The 24,757-nt window shown below is 47.0% G+C and overlaps 1 protein-coding gene across 2 annotated transcripts in view; it reads right to left on the bottom strand.

Moving 5' to 3' along the window:
* Positions 1-24,030, bottom strand: part of psmb8 (proteasome 20S subunit beta 8) — a 37,713-nt gene extending 13,683 nt beyond the window's left edge. Inside the window, exons 1-4 of one of the 2 annotated variants that reach the window (XM_033047752.1) lie at positions 23,851-24,030; positions 16,840-16,984; positions 8,553-8,664; positions 6,058-6,187 (exon numbers count right to left, since the gene is read on the bottom strand). In XM_033047752.1, the coding sequence (XP_032903643.1) occupies positions 6,058-6,187; positions 8,553-8,664; positions 16,840-16,984; positions 23,851-23,997 (534 nt within the window). In that variant the 5' untranslated portion in view covers positions 23,998-24,030. The remainder of the gene's footprint in view (positions 1-6,057; positions 6,188-8,552; positions 8,665-16,839; positions 16,985-23,850) is intronic. The other variant, XM_033047753.1, reaches the window with a different exon arrangement.
* Positions 24,031-24,757: the final 727 nt, after the last annotated feature.

The raw sequence follows: 24,757 nt of genomic DNA, 5'->3' as shown, positions 1-24,757 counted from the left end.
ATTTACCACACCATCATCCAGATCACAGGAGAAGGTACAAACAAGCCCCCATAGTCAGGATTGAACCCGGGTCTCTGGCACTGCACCATCGTGTCACTTTAGTCTCGGCATCAAATTGTGATAGACATCCATGGCAGACATTGTAGGCCTGTTCTCCTGCTGCCCAGTTCTACGTTCTCTGAGCTTTATTTTATTGAATTATTTGGATAAAGTTTTCAATTGGCATTTATTCGTATCATTAATCTACATTTAGCACATGTTATTTACCCAGTTCTAGTTGAAATCACTGAGATAAAGATTTAATAAACAAAAGCCTTTTTCTGCACACTGTTACTTTTCTCTTTGCACTAATTGTTTTATTTGTTTGTATTCATGATTTGACTGGATGGGATGCAAACAATATTTTTCACTGTAAATTGATACACCTGATAATAATAAATGATACAACACAATCACAAACCAGTGTGCAATATATAAAGGATGACCCGGCATGGGGGGACTGCAATGAGAGAGGGGGGGGGGGGGGAACAAGGACCTGGAGTGGGGGGATCCGCCAGGAGGAAGGGGGAGGTAGAACAAAGGAGGGGGGGGGGGCAGGACTGGAGGGAACCACCGTGGGAGAGGGGGGAGTGGAACAGAAGAAGATTTGGCACGGAATACATTGTAACTTTGTTGCTGCAAACCAGGGTGGCTCTTTGCATACCTTGAGAGTGCAAAACAAAGAATTGCACTGTGACTTGTCACATTCTCATGTGACAATAATGTATTCATTCAATCATTCATTCATTCATTCATTCATTCATTGTTAATCTGGAAGAATTGTAGCACACTTTGCCCAAAAGATAAATGTCCGGCAACATCTGTAGAGGGAATGGACAGATGACATTTTGAGTGGGACCCTTCTTCAGACTGATGAAGTCAGGGGACAAAGCTGGAAAGACAAGGTGGGAGGGAGGGGGGGGGGGGGGTGAAATGTGGAACCAGATAATTCATCAATAGGAATCTGAGGGGTAATGTTTTCAAACAAAGGGTGGTGAGTATATGGAACGAGCTGCCAGAGGTGGTAGTTGATGCAGTTGTTCCAACATTTAAGAAACAGTCAGGCAGGTACAGTGGCTTGCAAATATTTTCATACCCCTTGAACTTTTCCACATTTTGTCACGTTACAACCACAAACGTAAATGTATTTTATTGGGATTTTATGTGATAGACCAACACAAAGTGGCGCATAATTGTGAAGTGGAAGGAAAATGATACATGGTTTTCACATTTTTTTACAAATAAAAAACTGAAAAGTGTGGCGTGCAAAAGTATTCAGCCCCCCTGAGTCAATACTTTGTAGAACCACCTTTCGCTGCAATTACAGCTGCAAGTCTTTCGGGGCATGTCTCTACCAGCTTTGCACATCTAGAGACTGAAAATTTTGCCCATTCCTCTTTGGAAAATAGCTCAAGCTCAGTCAGATTGGATGGAGAGCGTCTGTGAACAGCAATTTTCAAGTCTTGCCAGAGATTCTCAATTGGATTTAGATCTGGACTTTGACTGGGCCATTCTAACACATGAATATGCTTTGATCTAAACCATTCCATTGTAGCTCTGGCTGTATGTTTAGGGTCGTTGTCCTGCTGGAAGGTGAACCTCCGCCCCAGTCTCAAGTCTTTTGCAGACTCTAACAGGTTTTCTTCCAAGATTGCCCTGTATTTGGCTCCATCCATCTTCCCATCAACTCTGACCAGCTTCCCTGTCCCTGCTAAAGAAAAGCATCCCCACAGCATGATGCTGCCACCACCATGTTTCACAGTGGGGATGGTGTGTTCAGAGTGATGTGCAGTGTTAGTTTTCCGCCACACATAGCGTTTTGCATTTAGGCCAAAAACTTCAATTTTGGTCTCATCTGACCAGAGCACCTTCCTCCACATGTTTGCTGTGTCCCCTACATGGCTTGTGGCAAACTGCAAACGGGACTTCTTATGGCTTTTTTTCAACAATGGCTTTCTTCTTGCCACTCTTCCATAAAGGCCCGATTTGTGGAGTGCACGACTAATAGTTGTCCTGTGGACAGATTCTCCCACCTGAGCTGTGGATCTCTGCAGCTCCTCCAGAGTTACCATGCTTCTTGGCTGCTTCTCTGATCAATGCTCTCCTTGCCCGGCCTGTCAGTTTAGGTGGACGGCCATGTCTTGGTAGGTTTGCAGTTGTGCCATACTCTTTCCATTTTCGGATGATGGATTGAACAGTGCTCCGTGAGATGTTCAAAGCTTGGGATATTTTTTTTATTACCTAACCCTGCTTTAAACTTCTCCACAACTTTATCCCTGACCTGTCTGGTGTGTTCCTTGGGCTTCATGATGCTGTTTGTTTACTAATGTTCTCTAACAAACCTCTGAGACCTTCACAGAACAGCTGTATTTATACTGAGATTAGATTACACACAAGTGGACTCTATTTACTAATTAGGTGACTTCTGAAGGCAATTGGTTGCACTGGATTTTATTTAGGGGTATCAGAGTAAAGGGGGCTGAATACTTTTGCGCGCCACACTTTACAGTTTTATATTTGTAAAAAGATTTGAAAACCATGTATCATTTTCCTTCCACTTCACAATTATGCGCCACTTTGTGTTGGTCCATCACATAAAATCCCAATAAAATACATTTACGTTTGTGGTTGTAACGTGACAAAATGTGGAAAAGTTCAAGGGGTATGAATACTTTTGCAAGCCACTGTACATGGATAGGACCGGTTTGGAGGGATATGGGCCAAATGCGGGCAGGTGGGACTACTGTAGCTGGGACATGTTGGCTGGTGTGGGCAAGTTGGGCCGAATGGACTGTTTCCGTGCTGTATCACTATGACTGTGACACAGGAGGGAGGTATAGTGGAAGGGAACTGGGGTGGGGGGAGATTGGGGGACAGAGTGGGGAGGGATGGATATATCCGTTGACTTGGCCACCTCAGCCTTCTTTGGGAAATAATTCCACAGATTCACCACCCTCTGACTAAAGAAATCCCTCCGCATCTCCCTCCTAATGGAACATCCTTTAATTCTGAGCCTAGTCCTAGGCTCTCCCACTAGTGGAAACTTCCTCCACATCCATTCCATCCATGCATTTCACTATTCTGTGTGCTGAGGAGCTGCTGGAGTAGGGAAAGGGATGTGAGGTGTGTGTGGAAAGTTGTCAAGTCACTTTTATTTCTATAGCACATTTAAAAAACAACTCTCGTTGGTCAAAGTGCTTTACATTGGTAAAGAATAGTATAACAGACAACAGTGGTTCATAGATTAATACAAACATCACTACATACATATAGCCCTCACCGTCAAGAAAGGCTTGGGAGTAGAGATGAGTTTTTAGTCTCGACTTAAAGGAGTCAATGGAGGGGGCAGTTCCGATGGAAAGAATGTGGGTGGAGGGGGCTGATGATATGAGGAGGGGCTGGAAGTGCAAATGAGGTCCATGCATAAAGTCATTTCCAACATCTTACATGGGCTGAATGAACACACGTACATAGAAACATAGAAAATAGGTGCAGGAGTAGGCCATTCGGCCCTTCGAGCCTGCACTGCCATTCAATATGATCATGGTTGATCATCCAACTCAGTATCCTGTACCTGCCTTCTCTCCATACCCTCTGCTCCCTTTAGCCACAAGGGCCACACCTAACTCCCTCTTAAATATAACCAATGAACTGGCCTCAACTACCTTCTGTGGCAGAGAATTCCAGAGATTCACCACTCTCTGTGTAAAAAATGTATCTCTCATCTCAGTCCTAAAAGATTTCCCCTTTATCCTTAAACTGTGGCCCCTTGTTCTGGCCTTCCCCAACATCGGGAACAATCTTCCTGCATCTAGCCTGTCCAACCCCTAAAGAATTTTGTACGTTTCTACAAGATCCCCCCCCAATCTTCTAAATTCTAGCGAGTACAAGCCGAGTCTATCCAGTCTTTCTTTATATGAAAGTCCTGACATCCCAGAAATCAGTCTGGTGAACCTTCTCTGTACTCCCTCTATGTCTTTCCTCAGATTAGGAGACCAAACTGTACGCAATACTCCAGGTGTGGTCTCACCAATGCCCTGTACAACTGCAGTAGAACCTCCCTGCTCCTATACTCAAATCCTTTTGCTATGAATGATAACATCCCATTTGCTTTCTTCACTGCCTGCTGCACCTGCATGCCTACTTTCAATGACTGGTGTACCATGACACCCAGGTCTCGTTGCATCTCCCCTTTTCCTAATCGGCCCAGAGAGTACATACCAGAAGGTTTGTCCCAGAGTGGTCACAGTAGATGAAAGGTTTTAAATGAACTGATGCAGTAGATCCACTGATGAAGGGATCTAACGTGAATCATTTTCTATCCATGTCCTCCAGAGATGCTGCCTGACTCACTGAGTTCCTCCAGCACTTGTGTTCCATATTAGTCCCACTTCCCGCCCATTCCCCCACACTGGCATAATCATCCTGCCCTCTTTGCTCATCATCTCCGGGAAAAACAGATGTTGCCTGGCCCACTGAGTTCCTCCAGAACGTTGTGTTTTTCTCAAGATTCCTGCATCTATAGTTCATTGTGCCCACTCCTCTCTCCAAAGGGAGTTCTGTGAGATCCTCTCTCACTGCTCCCCCTCTGTGATTCTCTTCAACAAATTTGCTTTGCCTGTTTCAGCATCCCTCATCCATCTTTCTTCCCCCAACTACAATAAGGGTCAAACATCATCTGTCCATTCCTTCCCCAGATGTTACCTGACCCATTGAGGTCCTCTGGCACCTTGTGTCGTACCCAGCCAGTTTGCTGTCTGAAAGGTGTTGCCTGAATAGGAGCAAAGTGGTCCTTCTGCAGTTGTACAGAGCCCTAGTGGGACCACACCTGGAGTATTGTGTGCAGTTTTTGGTCCCCTAATTTCAGGAAGGACATTCTTGCTATTGATGGAGTGCAGCGTAGGGTTACAAGGTTAATTCCTGGGTTGGCGGGACTGTCATATGCTGAGAGAATGGAGCAGCTGGGCTTGTACACTCTGGGGTTTAGAAGGATGAGAGGGTTTCTCATTGAAACATATAAAATTGTTAAGGGCTTGGACACAAATCCTTTTGCTATGAATGCTAACATATCATTTGCTTTCTTCACTGCCTACTGCACCTGCATGCCTACTTTTAATGACTGGTGTACCATTACACCCAGGTCTCGTTGCATCTCCCCTTTTCCTAATCGGCCACCATTTAGATAACAGTCTGCTTTCCTGTTTTTGCCACCATTGTGGATAACCTCACATTTATCCACATTATACTGCATCTGCCATACATTTGCCCACTCACCCAGCCTATCCAAGTCACCTTGCAGCCTCCTAGCATCCTCCTCACAGCTAACACTGCCCCCCAGCTTAGTGTCATCCGCAAATTTGGAGATGTTACATTCAATTCCCTCGTCGAAATCATTAATCATTAATCACCAAATCATTAGGGATGATCAGCCATAATCACATTGAATGGCGGTGCTGGCTCGAAGGGCCAAATGGCCTACTCCTGCACCTAATGTCTATTGTCTATGGTCTAAATGCCACATATATGTGAACGTTCATTTGGAGATAATGTTGTCTGCCTTTGGCAAGTTGCTGCCAGTCACTGGCCTGATGCAGAGCTCGCTGTGAGGTGGGTCCCATCTGGCCACTACATCCCAGTCCAGGGATGCTGGGGAAGAGTCTGACCCAGTCATTAACGACAGGAGCAGCATTAGGCCATTTGTCCCATTACGTCTACTCCACCATTCAATCAATAGTTCAGCCATAAACTCCAGCGAGTACAGGCCCAGTGCCGTCAAACGCTCATCATATGTTAACTCACTCATTCCTGGGATAATTCTCGCAAACTTCCTCTGGACCCTCCCGAGAGCCAGCACATTCTCCCTCGGATATGGGGCCCATAGTCACTCACATTACTCCAAATGCAGCCTGACCAGCGCCTTATTGAGCCTCAGCGTTACATCCCTGACTTTGTATTCTAGCCCTCTTGACATAATTGCTAGCATTGTGTTTGCCTTCCTTACTACTATCCCGTACGTACCTTGCTGTCCCAGCCACAGATCATGGTGCCCATCGACAGCCCCATGCCTTTGTACTCAGACACCATGTTGGCCAGGAGCTTGGAGGCAGCAGACACCGAGATACGCTTCTTGTTCCGTAATTTATATATCCTGCAAAACACCAACATTACAGCGAATGCCCACACTGAAACCTTAATATGATCTTTCATTTTATTTATTTATTTATTTATTTTTTATTAGAAGCAATTGGACAAAGATAAAACATTCGGCATCTAAAATTATACAATTATTGTGCAGCTTCATTTTTAACCTTATAACCTGAAAATGAAAAAAGAAACAAAAAAGAGACCAAGAAAGGAAAAAAGTGAAAAGTGAAGAGATAGATCGAAAAAGAACAAAAGAAAGACCCCTAAACTACCAGTGTGGCTGAAGGATATAGAAATAAGAAAATAGAGAAAGAAAGGTGGAGATATACCTGCCCCTCGTGTCCCCCCCCCCCCCTCCCACCTCACCCAACCCAGCATCGGATTTAAATTTTAATTTGTGTTGCACCATGCTATTCTTGTAAGAATTCGGTGAAGGGTGTCCATGTCTTGAGAAATTGATCTGGTTTTTCCGCCAAGACAAGGCTAATGTTTTCCAAATGTAGTGTCTCGGACATGTTTGTGATCCACATCTTCACTGCAGGGACTGCTGTGTTTCCAAAATGTAAGTATCAGTTTTTTCGCCGTTATCAGGCCACAGTTAAGGAAACGTCTTTGAAATAACGTTAGCTCAGAACAGGTCTCTGAAATACCTAGTGTGATCAATTTTATGTCGGGATCCAATTTTATTTAAAGTATTTTACAAAAGATATCACAAATTCCCCTCCAGAAGTTTTGTAATTTTGTACAGGAAGCAAAATAATGGGTTATGGTTGCTTCTTGGAGGAGACATTTATCACATATAGGAAAGACATTTGGGAAGATCTTATTCAATTTAGACTTTGAATAATAAAGTCTATGCAGTATTTTAAATTGTATTAGCGAATGCCTAACATTAAGAGAACAGTAGTGTATATATATGATTTAATTTCTACAAAGTAACTCAATATTTGACAGTGGCCACAGGGGCAGAGTTACAGGGCCAGGGACCCGGGTTCCATCCTGACTACGGGTGTCATCTGCATGGAGTTTGTACGTTCTCCCGCTGAACTGCGTGGGTTTTCACTCGGTGCTCCCACACTCCAAAAATGTACAGGTGTGTAGATTAATTGGCTTGGTAAAATTGTAAATTGTCCCTGTTGTGTGTAGGATAGTGTTAATGTGTGGGGATCACTGGTCGGCGTGGATTCGGTGGGCCGAAGGGCCTGTTTCTGCACTGTATCTCTAAACTAAACTAAATCTAATCCGCAAATTTGCAGCATGGTAGTGCAGCTGGTAGAACCACTGCCTCACAGCACTGGACACTTGGATTTGATCCTCTCCTTGGCTGCTGTCTGTGTGGAGTTTGCAAGTCACCATGTGACAGCATGGGTTTCGTCCGGGTGCTCTGATTTTCTCCCACGTCCCAAAGAGATGCGGGTTTGTAGGTTAATTCGCCCTCTGTAAATTGCCCCTAGTGTGTAAGGAATATATAAGAAAGTGGGATAACATAGAACTATGTGAACGGGTGATCAATGGTCGGCATGGACTGGATGGGCTGAAGGGCCTGTTTCCATGATGTATCCATTTGCTTCAAATGCTGCACTGGAATTGATTTTGTTGTACACTGCTGTAATCTATCATGTATTGTAGGTGGTGAACACAGTGTGGACAGCTCACACACGACGGTCCTCATTATCAGCGGTGTGTTCTGTCCACAGGGGACATCACCAGCCGCCTCTCCACGGACACCGCACTCATGAGCCGCTCGGTTGCACTCAATGTCGCACCTAATTTGAGGAAGGACATTCTTGCTATTGAGGGAGTGCAGCGTAGGTTTACAAGGTTAATTCCCGTGATGGCGGGACTGTCATATGCTGTGAGAATGGAGCAGCTGGGCTTGTACACTCTGGAGTTTAAAAGGATGAGAGTGAATCTCATTGAAACATATAAGATTGTTAAGGGCTGGACACGCTAGAGGCAGGAAACATGTTCCTGATGTTGGGGGAGTCCAGAACCATGGGCCACAGTTTAAGAATAAGGAGTAAGCCATATAGAACGGAGACGAGGAATCACCTTTTCTCACAGAGAGTGGTGAGTTTGTGGAATTCTCTGCCTCAGTGGAAGCAGGTTCTCTGGATGCTTTCAAGAGAGAGCTAGATAGGGCTATTAAAAATAGCGGAGTCAGGGGATATGGGGAGAAGGCAGGAACGGGGTACTGATTGGGGATGATCAGCCATGATCACATTGAATGGCGGCGCTGGCTCAAAGGGGGGAATGGCCTCCTCCTGCACCTATTGTCTATTGTCTATCTTTCAATCAATTTAATCAGAATAATGAACTTGCCTCGAGCGCCTGGCGTTGCACTCTAAGAAACCTCTGGGTTCACTCACCTGCAGTGTTTGGCCAGCATCCTCTCCCAGTACATACAGTCAGCGGCAGCGCCAGACATCGTGCCCAGCAGGTACGGGTTGATCTCAATCACCTTATTGCAATTCTTAGTGCCTGAAGAAAAGAGTTGAAGAAATTATGTTGATGCAAGAAAGAGCAGGTGCTGATCAAACACAATCATGCAACCGAAATGCACAGAGTCTCTTACAATAAACAATAGATAATAGGTGCAGGAGTAGGCCATTCGGCCCATCGAGCCAGCACCTCCATTCAATGTGATCATGGCTGATCATCCCCAATCAGTACCCCGTTCCTGCCTTCTCCCCATATCCCCTGACTCCGCTATTTTTCAGAGCCCTATCCAGCTCTCTCTTGAAAGCATCCAGAGAACCTGCCTCCACCGCCCTCTGAGGCAGAAAATTCCACAGACTCACCACACTCTGTGAGAAAAAGTGTTTCCTCGTCTCCGTTCTCAATGGCTTACTCCTTATTCTTAAACTGTGGCCTCTGGGTCTGGACTCCCCGAACATCGGGAACATGTTTCCTGCCTCTAGCGTGTCCAAGCCCTTAACAATCTTATATGTTTCAATGAGATCTCCTCTCATCCTTCTAAACCCCAGAGTGTACAAGCCCAGCCGCTCCATTCTTTCAGCATATAGCAGTTCCGCCATCCCTGGAATTAACCTAGTAAACCTACACTGCACTCGCTCAATAGCAAGGATGTCCTTCCTCAAATTAGGGGGACCAAAACTGCACACAATACTCCAGGTGTGGTCTCACTAGGACTCTGTACAACTGCAGAAGGACTTACCCAGAGAAGCGATTCGAGGACTAGATGGCCTCGGTTTAAGGTGAAGTAAAATGATTTAATAGGAATCAGGAAATTTGAGAAAAATGTTGAAAGACTCCATGAAAGAATGGATCGACTGGGCTATACTCACTGGCATTCAGAAGGATGAGAGAAGGATGAGGGGCTATCTTATAGAAACATAAAATTCTTAAGGGATTGGACAGACTAGATTCAGGAATAATGTTCCAGATGTTGGGGGAATCCAGAACCAAGGCTCACGGTTTAAGAATAAGGGGCAGGCCATTTAGGACTGAGATGAGGAAAAACATTTTCACCCAGAGAGTTGTGAACCTGTGGAATTTTCTGTCACACAAGGCAGTGGAGACCAATTCACTGGATGTTTTCTAGAGCTAGATATAGTTCTGAGGGCTAATGGAATCAAGGAATATGTGGAGAAAGCAGGAATGGAGTACTGATTTAGGATGATTACCCATGATCATATTGCATGGTGGTGCTGGCTCGAAGGGCTGAATGGCCTCCTCCTGCACCTATTTTCTATGTCTAAACAGTGGACAGGTACATAGATAGGCCAGGATTGGAGGGGTATGGACCAAATGTGGGCAGGTGGGACTAGTGTAGCTGGGACATGTTGGCCAGTGTGGGCAAGTTGGGCAACATGTCCCAGCTACACTAGTTCCACCTGCCCATGTTGGGTCCATATCTCTCCATCCTTGTCCTATCCATGTACCTGTCTAACTCTTTCTTAAATGCTGGGATAGTTCCTGCCTCAACTACCTCCTCTGGCAGCTTGTTCATTACACCCACCACCCTTTGTGTGAAAAAGTTACCCCTTGGATTCCTATTAAATCTTTTCCCCTTCACCTTAAACCTATGCCCTCTGGTCCTCAAATCGCCTACTCTGTGCAAGAGATTCTGTGCATCTACCTGATGTATTCCTCTCATGATTTTATACACCTCTATAAGATCACCGCTCATCCTCCTGGATCTTTGCTCATGTCAGAAGGGTCCCCAAACGCAAAGTCCCATCTGTCTATTCTTGCACAGATGCTGTTTGACCCGCTGAGTTCCTCCAACACTTGTGTTTCATTACTATTATTCAACGTTGCTACTGTGAACTGCTTTTACTGTGCTCGTGTGTCATTGTCTGTGAATTTATATGTGTGTCTATAGTATGTGTACATGTACATACATGAGCATATAAGCATGCCTATGTGTCAACTATATTTATATTTACATTTCTGAGTGAGTCAGCCTGTGTGTATGTATATATATATATATATTATCAATATAAATGCATGGGTTTGTCTCTCAGTGTGGTAGGGTGGGCCTATGTGTGTGTATAGTCCTGCAGCACAAACACAGACCCTTCGGCTCACCACATCCATACCACCCATTGTACTATCTATGCAAATCCCATATATCCACATTAGGTGCGCATGTAGCGGTAGAGCTGCTGCCTTACACTACCAGAGACCCGGGTACTATCCTGATTACCGGTGCTGTCTGTATGGATTTTGTACGTTCTCCCCGTGGACCATGTGGGTTTGCTCCAGATGCTCCGGTTTCCTCCCACTCTGCAAAGACGTTCAGGTTTGTATGTTGATTGACTTTGGTAAAATTGTGAATTGTTCCTGGTGTGTAGGATAGTGCTAGTGTACAGGGTGATCGCTGGTCGGCACAGACCCAGTGGGCTGAAGGGCCTGTTTCCATGCTCCACCTCTAAAACCCACCAAACATCGTATCATCTGCAAACTTACTAATCACACTTCCTAGGTCCAAGTCCTTCATCTATGTCAGAAACAGGCTCAAATAGAACGTACAACTTTAGGCTGTGCACACCATATACAAGAAGGTCCACTCCCTACACAAAAGGTGCAATTTACATGGGCCAATTAATCTACAAATCCACAGGTCTTTGGGATGTAGGAGGAAACAGGAGCACCCAGAGGAAACCCACGTGGTCACAGTGAGAAGGTTCAAACTCCACACCGACAGCACCCGAGGTCGGAATCCAACCTGGTTTCTGGTGCTGTGAAGCAGTGGCTCTACCACTGTACCACCCAGACCGATAGAAAGATGTGGAGGGAAACGAGCGTACTGCAGGCCTGAATGGGATTAGAGTAGATGGCATCTTGGTCGGTACGGGTGAGGTGGCTCAAATGGCCTCTTTTTGCACTGTACATGTCTTTAATTCAAAAATCCTCTCTCCATAATCCTCAGCCTTCTATCACAAGCTGTCTCTGGGTCCGGGTCACCATCCTGTCGTAGCCCAAGGACCCACCTTCGAGAGCCGTGGGTTGCGAGGAGTGGACTTTAGAATCCAAGTGCAAAGAGAGGCTTTATGAACCACCTCATCCAGACTAATCTAGGTTGGTATGTGGATCATCTGGGTGGGAGCGTGTGTCTGCGTGTGTGTGTGTCTGTATCTGTATGTGTGCATGCGTCTGTGTGCCTGTGTATATGTGCATGTGTGTTTGTGTGTCTGTATGTGTGCATGTGTGTGTGTGTGACTGTGCCTGTGTGTGTGCCTGTCATATAGATAGGGTGGTAAAGAAAGCTTTTGGTATGCTAGCCTTTATAAATCAGAGCATTGAGTATAGAAGCTGGGATGTAATGTTAAAATTGTACAAGGCATTGGTGAGACCAAATCTGGAGTATGGTGTACAATTTTGGTCGCCCAATTATAGGAAGGATGTCAACAAAATAGAGAGAGATTTACTATAATGTTGCCTGGGTTTCAACAACTAAGTTACAGAGAAAGTTGAATAAGTTAGGTCTTTATTCTCTGGAGCGCAGAAGGTTAAGGGGGGACTTGATAGAGGTCTTTAAAATGATGAGAGGGATAGAGAGAGTTGATGTGGACAAGCTTTTCCCTTTGAGAATAGGGAAGATTTAAACAAGAGGACATGACTTCAGAATTAAGGGACAGACGTTTAGGGGTAACATGAGGGGGAACTTCTTTACTCAGAGAGTGGTAGCGGTGTGGAATGAGCTTCCAGTGGAAGTGGTGGAGGCAGGTTCGTTGGTATCATTTAAAAATAAATTGGATAGGCATATGGATGAGAAGGGAATGGAGGGTTATGGTATGAGTGCAGGCAGGTGGGACTAAGGGAAAAAAGTTGTTCGGCACGGACTTGTAGGGCCGAGATGGCCTGTTTCCGTGCTGTAATTGTTATATGTTATATGTTATATGGCTGTATGGATGCATGTGTCTGCATGTATTAGTGTGTGCCTGTGCTTGTGTGTGACTGCATGTGTGTGTGTGTGTGACACTGTATGAGTCTGTGTCTATGTGTGTGTCTGTGTGCATGTGTGTGTATGTGGACATGATTGTACATACAGTGGCCAATTAATCTACAAACCCACAATGCTCGGTGTTGGGGCCGCAACTGTTTACCATATATATTAAAGATTTGGAAGAGGGATTTAGGAGCAACACCAGCAAGTTTGCGGATAACACAAAGCTGGGTGGCAGTGTGAACTGTGAAGAGGATGTTAGGAGGTTGCAGGGTGACCTGGACAGGTTGAGTGATTGAGCAGATGCGTGGCAGATGCAGTATAATATAGATAAATGTGAGGTTATCCACTTTGGCGCCAAAAACAAGGGGGCAGATTATTATCTCAATGGGGTTAGGTTAGGTAAGGGGGAGGTGCAGCGAGACCTGAGTGTCCTTGTACGCCGGTCACTGAAAGTTTGCTTACAGGTACAGCAGGCAGTGAAGAAAGCTAATGGAATGTCGGCCTTCATAACAAGTGGATTTCAGTATAGAAGTAAAGAGGTTCTTCTGCAGTTGTATAGGGCTCTGGTGAGACCACATCTAGAGCATTGTGTACAGTTTTGGTCTCCCAATTTGAGGAAGGACATCCTTGTGATTGAGGCAGTGCAGCGTAGGTTCACGAGATTGATCCCTGGGATGGCGGGACTGTCATATGAGGAAAGATTGAAAAGACTAGGTTTGTATTCACTGGAGTTTAGGATGAGGGGGGATTTGATAGAAACATGTAAAATTATAAAGAGGACTGGTCAAGCTAGATGCAGGAAAAATGTTCCCAATGTTGGGCGTGTCCAGAACCAGGGGCCACAGTCTTAGAATAAAGGGGAGGTCATTTAAGACCGAGGTGAGAAAAAACGTTTTCACCCAGAGAGATGTGAATTTGTGGAATTCCCTGCCACAGAAGGCAGTGGAGGCCAAGTCACTGGATGGATTTAAGAGAGAGTTAGATAGAGCTCTAGGGGCTAGTGGGGTCAAGGGATATGGGGAGAAGGCAGGCACGGGTTATTGATAGGGGACGATCAGCCATGATCACAATGAATGGCGGTGCTGGCTCGAAGGGCCAAATGGCCTCCTCCTGCACCTATTTTCTATGTTTCTATACACGCCTTTGTATGTACGTGAACATTTGAGTGCATCTCCAACTCCACATACATTTGTCCATGTGGGTATGTCTGTTCATGTCTGTGTACATGTCAAAGTCACGCATGACAGAAACGTGATCAGCTCGTCGTGGACCACCATACAAAGTGGGATCTTGTCAAAGTCCATGTTGACAACATCTACCAGGTAAACCCATTAATTTTGGCATGAATAAGGTGGGCCAAAGGGCCTGTTTCCACGCTGTATAACTCTGTGACTCTATATGCTTGGTCATAAAACTCAATCAAATAAGTGATTGTAAGTGATTTTCCCCTCACAAAGCCATGCTCCCTCTCCCTCATCATCTCCTGCCTTTCTAAATAAACAAACCTTTTCCCTTAGTGTGATTGATTCTGATAAATACCTGACAGGTGACATGAGGTTCACTGGCCTGCAGTGACCAAGCTTATCCCTGCTGTTGTGTTAAATAAAGGAAACACGTCATACAGGTAAGGAATAGGAGTAGAATTTGGCAATTCGGCCCATCAAGTGTACTCCGCCATACAATCATGCCTGAACTATCTCTCCCTCCTAATCCCGTTCTCTTTCCTTCTCCCCATAACCCCTGACACCTGTATTAATCAAGAATCTATCTATTTCTGCTGTAAAAATATCTACTGACATGGCCTCCACAGCCTTCTGTGACAAAGAATTCCACAGATTCACCGCCTGACTAAAAGGTCATCTTTCCTCCAGTCTACTGGCACCTCTAGCTAACAAAGGTGCACAATTCTCTGAGCCCCAGCTATCCCCCCGGTTCAAATCAAAGACGTCCCACCCCATTCATTCATAGAAACATAGAAAATACGTGCAGGAGTAGGCCATTCGGCCGTTCGAGCCTGCACTGCCATTCAATATGATCATGGCTGATCATCCAACTCAGTATCCCGTACCTGCCTTCTCTCCATACCCCCTGATCCCTTTATAACCATATAACCATATAACAATTACAGCACGGAAACAGGCCATCTCGACCCCTCTAGTCCGTGCCGAACACATAGTCTCCCCTAGTCCCATATACCTGCGCTCAGACCATAACCCTCCATTCCTTTCCCATCCATATAACTATCCAATTTATTTTTAAATGATAAAAACGAACCTGCCTCCACCACCTTCACTGGAAGCTCATTCCACACAGCTACCACTCTCTGCGTAAAGAAGTTCCCCCTCATGTTACCCCTAAACTTCAGTCCCTTAATTCTCAAGTCATGTCCCCTTGTTTGAATCTTCCCTACTCTCAGTGGGAAAAGCTTTTCCACGTCAACTCTGTCTATCCCTCTCATCATTTTAAAAACCTCTATCAAGTCCCCCCTTAACCTTCTGCGCTCCAAAGAATAAAGCCCTAACTTGTTCAACCTTTCTCTGTAACTTAGTTGCTGAAACCCAGGCAACATTCTAGTAAATCTCCTCTGTACTCTCTCTATTTTGTTGACATCCTTCCTATAATTAGGCGACCAAAATTGTACACCATACTCCAGAATTGGCCTCACCAATGCCTTGTACAATTTTAACATTACATCCCAACTTCTATACTCAATGCTCTGATTTATAAAGGCCAGCACACCAAAAGCTTTCTTTACCACCCTATCTACATGAGATTCCACTTTCATGGAACTGTGCACAGTTATTCCCAGATCCCAGGTCCCTTTAGCCACAAGGGCCACATCTAACTCCCTCTTAAATATAGCTATTCATTCTTTCATTTTCCTGAAAATTCATTCTTTCTTTACCCTGCTCCCATCAGACAGAGATGCAGAAGCTTGAAACCGTGTACCACCAGACTCAGGAATAGCTTCTTCCATAAGTTCATAAGTTGTAGGAGGAGAATTAGGCCATTTGGCCCATCAAGTTTGCTACGCCATTCAATCATGGCTCATCTATATTTCCCACTCAACCCTATTTTCCTGCCTTCTGCCCATAACTCCTGACACCCGTACCAATCAAGAGTCTATCAATCCCCTCTGTTATCAGGCTTCTGAACAGTCCTTACATCAGCTAGAGTACTGTCCGATTCACCTCTACCCCATAGCGGACATTGGACTTTGTCAATTGAACTGTTGCAAGAACTATATTTTGCACTCCGTATCTTCCCCTTTGCACTACTTGTGTACTTGAATTTGAACTGATTGTATTCAAGTTCAAGTTCAAGTGAGTTTATTGTCATGTGTCCCTGTATAGGACAATGAAATTCTTGCTTTGCTTAAGCACACAGAAAATAGTAGGCATTTACTACAAAACAGATAAATGTGTCCATATACCATGATATAAATATATACACACATGAATAAATAAACTGGTAGTGCAAATAACAGAAAGTGGTTGCTAATAATCAGAGTTTTGTCCGAGCCAGGTTTAATAACCTGATGGCTGTGTATAGTGTTATCTGATTTGATTGAATATCATGCAAAACCTTTCCTCTTCCCGCCCCATCCCCCCACCACCCCCCCACCACCCCCACCCCCACACCAGTCTGAAGAAGGATATCGATCCGAAACGTCACCTATTACTTCGCTCCATAGATGCTGCATCACCCGCTGAGTTTCTCCAGCATTTTGTCTACCTTCGTGCAAAACAAAGCTTTTCACTGTACTTTGGTACACGTGACAATAATAAACATAATCCTAAATTGTTCCATGCACATGGAGGTCAGGAGATCAGAGCAACACAATTGCACATTTACCCCATCATTTCTTCAAAAGTGAATCAAAACTGCCGAAAATTACTCAGCGGATTGTCACTTGTGTTTTTTAGTTTTAGTTTTAGTTTTAGAGATACTATGTGGAAACAGGCCCTTCAGCCCATCGTGTCTGCACCGACCAGCGATCCCTGCACACTGATATACATTTATACCAAGTCAATTAACCTATTAACCTACAAGCCTGTATGTCTTTGGAGTGTGGGAGCAAACTGTAGATCTCGGAGAATACCAACGCCGGTCACGGGGAGAAGGTACAAACTCCGTACAGATAGCACCCGTAGTCAGGATGGAAACTGGGTCTCCGGCGCTGGAAGGCAGCAACTGTACCACTGCACCCCCCTGATGGCAGATGCTGGTCAACTTACTGATATAGGAGCCCGAAGTGGCTCTGGAGTCGACCGCCACCATCACCCCGTGCTGAAACATGAAGGCCAGTGTAGTTGTTCCGTGGTGCAGTTGGATCTGCACTCCCTCATCTCCTTCCATGTACGGCTCGAGGAATGTCACCGGCTGCAGAGAGAGTAGCATCCACACAGAGAGGATGAACAAGTGGAGAAAAAGACTTGTTTAGTTCAATTTAAAGATACAGCGTGGAAACAGGCCCTTCGGCCCACCGAATCCATGCTGACCACCGATCACCTGTACGCTAGTTTAGTTTAGTTTAGAGATACAACACGGAAACCGGACCTTCGGCCCAACCAGTCCACGCCGACCAGCGATCCCTGCATAGTAACACTACCCTACTCACACTAGGGACAATTTACATTTGTTTAGTGTTTTCTGAGTCATTCATAACTGTCACAGAATGTCATGTTGTTACTTGTGGGTGGAGCACCAAGGCTAATTCCTTGTATGTGAGTACTTGGCCAATAAACTTACTTAAACTTAAATTTAACTTAAAAACTGAAACTTATACCAGGCCAATTAACCTACAAATCTGTGGGTCTTTGGAGTGTGGGAAGAAACCAATGGTTTTGGAGTAAATCCACACGGTCACGGGGAGAACATACAAACTCCGTACAGACAGCACCCATAGTCAGGATCGGACCCAGGTCTCTGGCACTGTAAGTGCTGTAAGGCAGCAACTCTACCGCTGCACTGTTTACGGTGCACTACACATTGGAGACAATTACAGAAGCCAATTAACCTATAAACCTGCATCTCTTTGGAAAATGGGAGGAAACCGGAGCACCCGGAGAAATCCAACAAATCAGAGAGAACACACAAACTCCATTCAAACAGCACCATGGGTAAGATCAAATCAGGATCTTAGTGCTCTAATGCAGTAACTACTGCTGAGCCATTCTTCTCCCCAGAGATGCTGCCTGCCCCGATGAGTTACTCCAGCTTTTTGTGTCTATCTTCGGTTTAAACTAGCATCTTGCAGTTCCTTCCTAAACATGGATTTGGATACAGGAGACCTGGTTGGTATGCTTGGAGATATCACAAGAATTGGTGGTGTTTTAGATAGTGAGGAGGCTAGTCTTGGGCAACAGAGTGTTACTGATGAGCAGGTACACTGGGCAGGGCAGTGGCAGGTGCAGTTTAATCCTGATAAGTTGGAGGATTTTGTGGAAGCTTAATAAGGGTTGGATATACACCATGATCGTCGGGCCGCTGGGCAGAATGGAGGAACAGAGGAACCTCGGTGTGTGCATTCCTAAGATTCTAGAAGGTGGCAGCGCCGGTAGAGAGTGTGATTTTCTCATCGTTTGATAGGTACAGCATGGAAACAGACCCTTCAGCCCACTCAGTTCATTGATCATCTGGATGAGAGAGTGGGGTAACACTGAACTGGTGTGAACGGGAGTGATGGTCGGGGTGGTCTCAGTGGGCCAAACGGTAGAGTTAGAACAGCGGTAGATTTGTTGCCTTAAGCGCCAGAGACTTCTGTTCAATCCTGGCTAGGGTGCTTGTCTGTACATAGTTTGCCCATGACCTGTGTGGGTTTTCTCCAAGATCTTCAGTTTACTCCTGCACTGCAAAGATGTACAGAGTTGTAGGTTCATTGGTCTGGCACAAAAATAAATTGTTCCCAGTGTGTGAGGGATAGTGTTGATGTGCAGGGATCACTGGTCGGTGTGGTCTTGGTGGGCAGAAGAGGCTTTATCTCTAAAACTAAAACTAAACTAAAGTCTTGGTACAACTTTATGAAACATTGTTAGGCCACAGCTGGTGTACAGTGAGCAGTGCTGGTCACCGCACTACAGGAAGGTCGTGACTGCACTGGAGAGGGTGCAGAGGAGATAGACAATAGACAATACGTGCAGGAGTAGGCCATTTGGCCCTTCGAGCCAGCACCGCCATTCAATGTGATCATGGCTGATCATCCCCAATCAGTACCCCATTCCTGCCTTCACCCCATATCCCCTGACTCTGCTATTTTCAAGAGCCCTATCTAGCTCTCTCTTGAAAGCATCCAGAGAACCTGCCTCCACCGCCCTCTGAGGCAGAGAATTCCACAGACTCACCACTCTCTGTGAGAAAAAGTGTTTCCTCGTCTCCGTTCTAAATGGCTTACTCCTTATTCTTAAACTGTGGCCCCTGGTTCTGGACTCCCCCAACATCGGGAACATGTTTCCTGCTTCTAGACTGTCCAAGCCCTTAACAATCTTATATGTTTCAATGAGATATCTTCTCATCCTTCTAAACTACAGAGTGTACAAGCCCAGCCGCTCCATTCTCTCAGCATATGACAGTCCCGCCATCCCGGGAATTAAGCTTATAAACCTACACTGCACTCGCTCAATAGCAAGAATGTCCTTCCTCAAATTAGGGGGACCAAAACTGCACACAATACTCTAGGTGTGGTCTCACTAGGGCTCTGTACAACTGCAGAAGGACCTCTTTGCTCCTATACTCGACTCCTCTTGTTATAAAGGCCAACATGCCATTCGCTTTCTTCACTGCCTGCTGTACCTGCATGTTTACTTTCATAGAGATTCGACAGGAGGTTGAACGGCTCAGTAACAGAGGGAGACTGGAGAAGCAGAATCTGTTCTCCCTGGACAAAATTGTGAAGGACAGAGAAACGGAGGAATGGTTGATGGAATTTAATACAGAAAAGTGTGAGGTGTTGGATTTTGGGACGTCGAACAAGGACAGGACCTACACAGTAAACGGTTGGCCTCTGGGCAGTGTTGTAGAGCAGAGGGATCTGGGAGTACAGGTGCATGGTTCCTTGAACGTCAAGTCGCAGGTAGATAAGGTGGTCATAAAGGCTTTTGGTACTTTGGCCTTCATCAGTCACAGTATTGAGTATGCAAGTTGGGAGGTCATGTTGCAGTTGTATAAGATGTTGGTGAGACTGCATTTAGAATATTGTGTTCAGTTCTGGACACCATGTTATAGGAAAGATATTGTCAAGCTTCAAAGAGTTCAGAAAATATTTACAAGGATGTTGCCAGGAATGGAGGGTGTGAGCTATTGGGAGAGGTTGAGTAGGCTGGGTCTCTATTCCATGGAGCACAGGACGATGAAGGGAGATCTTATAGAGGTGTATAAAATCATGTCAAGAATAGACTGGGTCTCTTGCCCACAGTAGGGAAATTGAGGCACAGAGGCTCAAGGTGAAGGGAAAAAATTTAATAGGAATCCGAGGAGGAGCTTTTTCACGCAAAGGGTGGTGGGTGTATGGAACAAGCTGCCAGAGGAGGTAGTTGCGGCTGGGACTATCCCATCGTTTAAGAAACAGTTAGACAGGTACATGGATAGGACAGGTTTGGAGGGATATAACCATATAACCATATAACAATTACAGCACGGAAACAGGCCATCTCGACCCTTCTAGTCCATGCCGAACACATAATCTCCCCTAGTCCCATATACCTGCGCTCAGACCATAACCCTCCATTCCTTTCCCATCCATATAACTATCCAATTTATTTTTAAATGATAAAAAACGAACCTGCCTCCACCAGCTTCACTGGAAGCTCATTCCGCACAGCCACCACTGTCTGAGTAAAGAAGTTCCCCCTCATGTTACCCCTAAACTTCAGTCCCTTAATTCTCAAGTCATGTCCCCTTGTTTGAATCTTCCCTACTCTCAGTGGGAAAAGCTTTTCCACGTCAACTCTGTCTATCCCTCTCATCATTTTAAAAACCTCTATCAAGTCCCCCCTTAACCTTCTGTGCTCCAAAGAATAAAGCCCTAACTTGTTCAACCTTTCTCTGTAACTTAGTTGCTGAAACCCAGGCAACATTCTAGTAAATCTCCTCTGTACTCTCTCTATTTTGTTTGACTTGGATATGGACCAAGTGCAGGCATGTGGGACTAGTGCAGCTGGGACATTGATGGCCAGTGTGGTCAAGTTGGGCCGAAGGGCCTGTTTCCACACTGTAGGACTCTATGACTCTTTGTGCGGCAATGGAGGAGGCCCAGGACAGAAAGGTCAGTATAGGAAAGGGGGATGTGGGGAAAAATGCGAGCAAATGGGACTAGCTTGGTTAGCATGGACAGGTTGGGCCAAAGGCCTGTTTCTGTGCGGGGAACATATTGATAGGTAGTGTATGAAGTGGGGATAGTGAGTCATAGACTCATACAGCTTGTGACCAAGCCTTTCAACCCACTGGTCCCATGAGATTAGCCACTTGTAGGAGGAAGAACATGATTGAAATGGTATGAAAGGAATGCATATGAGTGTGGGGAGAGTTATGTGCACAGCACCATCAGCAGAAGGGCACTCGCAGCTGTGGTAGTTAGTTGGGGAGACTGGTGGGATGTTGGCCCATGTGACGTGGACTTGCAGGACCAAATATGTAAATCTTTCTGTCCAGGGCCTCCTCCATTGTCAGAGAGAGTCCACACGCATCACCTCCAACGTGATCCCACCACCATTCACATCTTCCCATCTCCGCCCCTTTCCGCTTTACGCAGAGACCGCTCCCTCCACAACCCCTTGGTTCACTCATTCCTTCCAACCCAAACCACCCTCCCTCCCCAGGGACCCATGAGCATCTTTGATCGAACTTTACTGACTTTACCTTGTACTAAACATTACTCCATTATATCCATACACTGTAAATGGCTCAATTGTCATCATGTATTGCCTTTTTCTGACTGGCTAGCAGGCAACAAAAGCATTTCACTGTACTTTGGTACACGTGACAATAAATTAAACCAAACTGCGTTCTCCTGCAACCATAGGAGATGCAACACCTGTCCTTGTTCCTCCTCCCTGACCTCCATCCAGGGACCCCAGCACTCCTTCCCAGTGAGGCAAAGGTTCATGTGCACCTCCTCTAACCTCATCTCCTGCATCCAGTGTTCCCCATGTGGCCTCCTGTACGTCAGCGAGACCAAGTGTAGATTCGATGACTGTTTCACTGAACACTTGCACTCAGTCTGCCATGGCCTGCTGATCTCTCAGTTGTGAACCACTTTACTATCTAAATGGCGTCAAATTGGGAAAAGGAGAAGTACAACGGGATCTGGGGGTCCTTGTACATCAGTCTGAAAGTAAGCATGCAGGTACAGCAAGCAGTGAAGAAAGCGCATGTTGGCCTTTATAACAAGAGGAATCGAATATAGGAGTAAAGAGGTCCTTCTGCAGATGTACAGAGCCCTAGTGAGACCACACCTGGAGTATTGTGTGCAATTTCAGTCCCTTAATTTGAGGAAGGACATTCTTGCTATTGAGGGAGTGCAGCGTAGGTTTACAACGTTAATTCCCGGGATGGCGGGACTGTCATATGCTGAGAGAATGGAACAGCTGGGCTTGTACACTCTGGAGTTTAGAAGGATCAGAGGGGATCTCATTGAAACGTATAAGATTGTTAAGGGCTTCGATACACGAGAGGCAGGAAACATGTTCCCGATGTTGGGGGAGTCCAGAACCAGGGGCCACAGTTTAAGAATAAGGAGTAAGCCATTTAGAACGGAGACGAGGAAACACTTTTTCTCACAGATAGTGGTGAGTCTGTGGAAGTCTCTGCCTCAGAGAGCGGTGGAGGCAGGTTCTCTGGATGCTTTCAAGTGAGAGCGTGATAGGGCTCTTAAAAATAGGGGATATGGGGAGAAGGCAGGAACGGGATACTGATTGGGGATGATCAACCCTGATCACATTCAATGGCGGTGCTGGCTCGAAGGGCCACATGGCCTACTCCTGCACCTATTGTCTAGTGTCTAACTCCCCTTCCCATTCCCACGCTGAAGCTGGAGGAACAGCACCTCATATTTCGCTTAGGTCGCTTACAACCCAGCCACCTCCCCATTGTCCCCACACTCACCCTCTTTCTTCCCCCCCCCCCCCCCCCCCCCCCCCCCTCCACCGTGCCCCACCTGGACTCTCACCTACATTCCTTACTCTGGCTTCATAATTCACAACTATAACATCTGTCAGTCTCACATCTTCTGTTTTAATCTCTGGGCCTTGTTTCACCCCCCCCCCCCCGTTGCCCGTGTCCGCCTACCATTGTCCTGGCTCCCCTCTCCCTCAACTTTCATCACCCCCCCCCCCCCCACATAATCAATCTGAAGAAGAATCCTGAACCGGAACGTCACCTATCCATGTTCTCCACATATACTGTCTGACCTGCAGAGATACTCCAGGACAAAACTCTTTTGATTAATGAGATGCTTCTGGAGTCCGGCCAACAGCTTTGGTCTCCATGTTTCAGGAAGGACCTATTGTATTGCAGGGACGGAACTGTAAGGTGGGGGCATGCAGAGAGGGGTGACAGGCTGGGGGTAGGGGAGGGGTGAGTGCAGAGAGGGGTGACATAGTGGACAGGGGGTGAGTGTAGAGAGGGGTGACAGAGTGATGGGGGGTAGGTGCAGAGAGGAGTGACAGGGTGGGTTGGTGCAGAGAGGGGTGATGGGGGTTAGGTGCGGGCAGGGTGGGTGGGTGTAGAGAGGGTTGACAGGGTGCGGGGACGGGGGGGGGGGGGACAGTGAGAGGGGAGGGGGAGGGAGGGCGAGAAGGGAGGGGGAGAGGATGGGGAGGGCGAGAAGGGAGGGAGGGGGAGAGGATGGGGAATGAAGGGGAGAGAGGAGGGGGAGCGCGGGAGAGGAGGTGGGGGTGGAGTGACGAGGATGGGAAAGTTTGGAAATCCCTCCCCATCTGGTAAGTTGTGGTGGAGCCGTCTAGCAGTGAAGGCGGAGAGAGTCGGTGGGACGTCAGCCAGGATTTCGATGAACGGCAGATATGGAAAGGGCCGATTGGCCTCTGCTGTTTTAATTCCTCCTGCTTCAATACCCTGCCCCCTCTGTCTCTCCCACACAAGTCCACGGTGGCTCTTGGACACACAGGCAACGCAGTTTATGATTTCCTCTCTCCCGGGTGGCGCCGACTTGTGCCCGCACCGTCCCGCCCGCCCGCCCGACAGCAGCCGGTAACGCGGGGAGCGGCCGCTGCCGCCGTCCGCTAGATACTCACATCCAGCCCCAGCGGCACCGCTAGCGTCCCGGCCCCGGCCCCGGCCCCGCAGTCCCCAAACACGCCCAGGCTCTGGGTCCCGGCAGCGAAAGGAAAAAAGCCCTGAGTCCAGTCCCCCCGGTCCCCGCACACATCCAGCAACGCCATGTCCTCCTCGCAGAAACGCAAGTGAAAGTAACTTGGTGTCAGCCGCCCGGCGCCGCACAGAGACTCAGCGCAGAGCGGGGCTGAGTGAGGCACGGGGAGCGGGACAGCGGCACTGGGACAGTGTGTGGGCACTGGGCCAGTGTGTGGGACAGTGTGTGTGGCACTGGGACATTGTGTGTGGGGGCACTGGGACTGTGTGTGGGGCACTGGGACAGTGTGTGTGGGGCACTGGGACTGTGTGTGTGGGCACTGGGACAGTGTGTGGGGGCACTGGGACTGTGTGTGTGGGCACTGGGACTGTGTGTGTGGGCACTGGGACTGTGTGTGTGGGGCACTGGGACAGTGTGTGTGGCACTGGGACTGTGTGTGGGGGGCACTGGGACAGTGTGTGTGCACTGGGACAGTGTGTGTGTGGGCACTGGGACAGTGTGTGTGGCACTGGGACTGTGTGTGGGGCCCTGGGGCAGTGTGTGTGGCCCTGGGACAGTGTGTGTGGCACTGGGACAGTGTGTGTGGCACTGGGACAGTGTGTGTGGGCACTGGGACTGTGTGTGTGGCAGTGGGACTGTGTGTGTGGGGCACTGGGACAGTGTGTGTGGGGCACTGGGACTGTGTGTGTGGGGCACTGGGACAGTGTGTGTGGGGCACTGGGACTGTGTGTGTGTGGGCACTGGGACAGTGTGTGTGGGGCACTGGGACTGTGTGTGTGGGGCACTGGAACAGTGTGTGTGGGGCACTGGGACTGTGTGTGTGGGGCACT

This window comes from Amblyraja radiata, chromosome 30, assembly GCF_010909765.2.
Source record: "Amblyraja radiata isolate CabotCenter1 chromosome 30, sAmbRad1.1.pri, whole genome shotgun sequence".
NCBI lineage: Eukaryota > Metazoa > Chordata > Chondrichthyes > Rajiformes > Rajidae > Amblyraja > Amblyraja radiata.
This window is presented reverse-complemented; position numbering and strand designations above follow the sequence as displayed.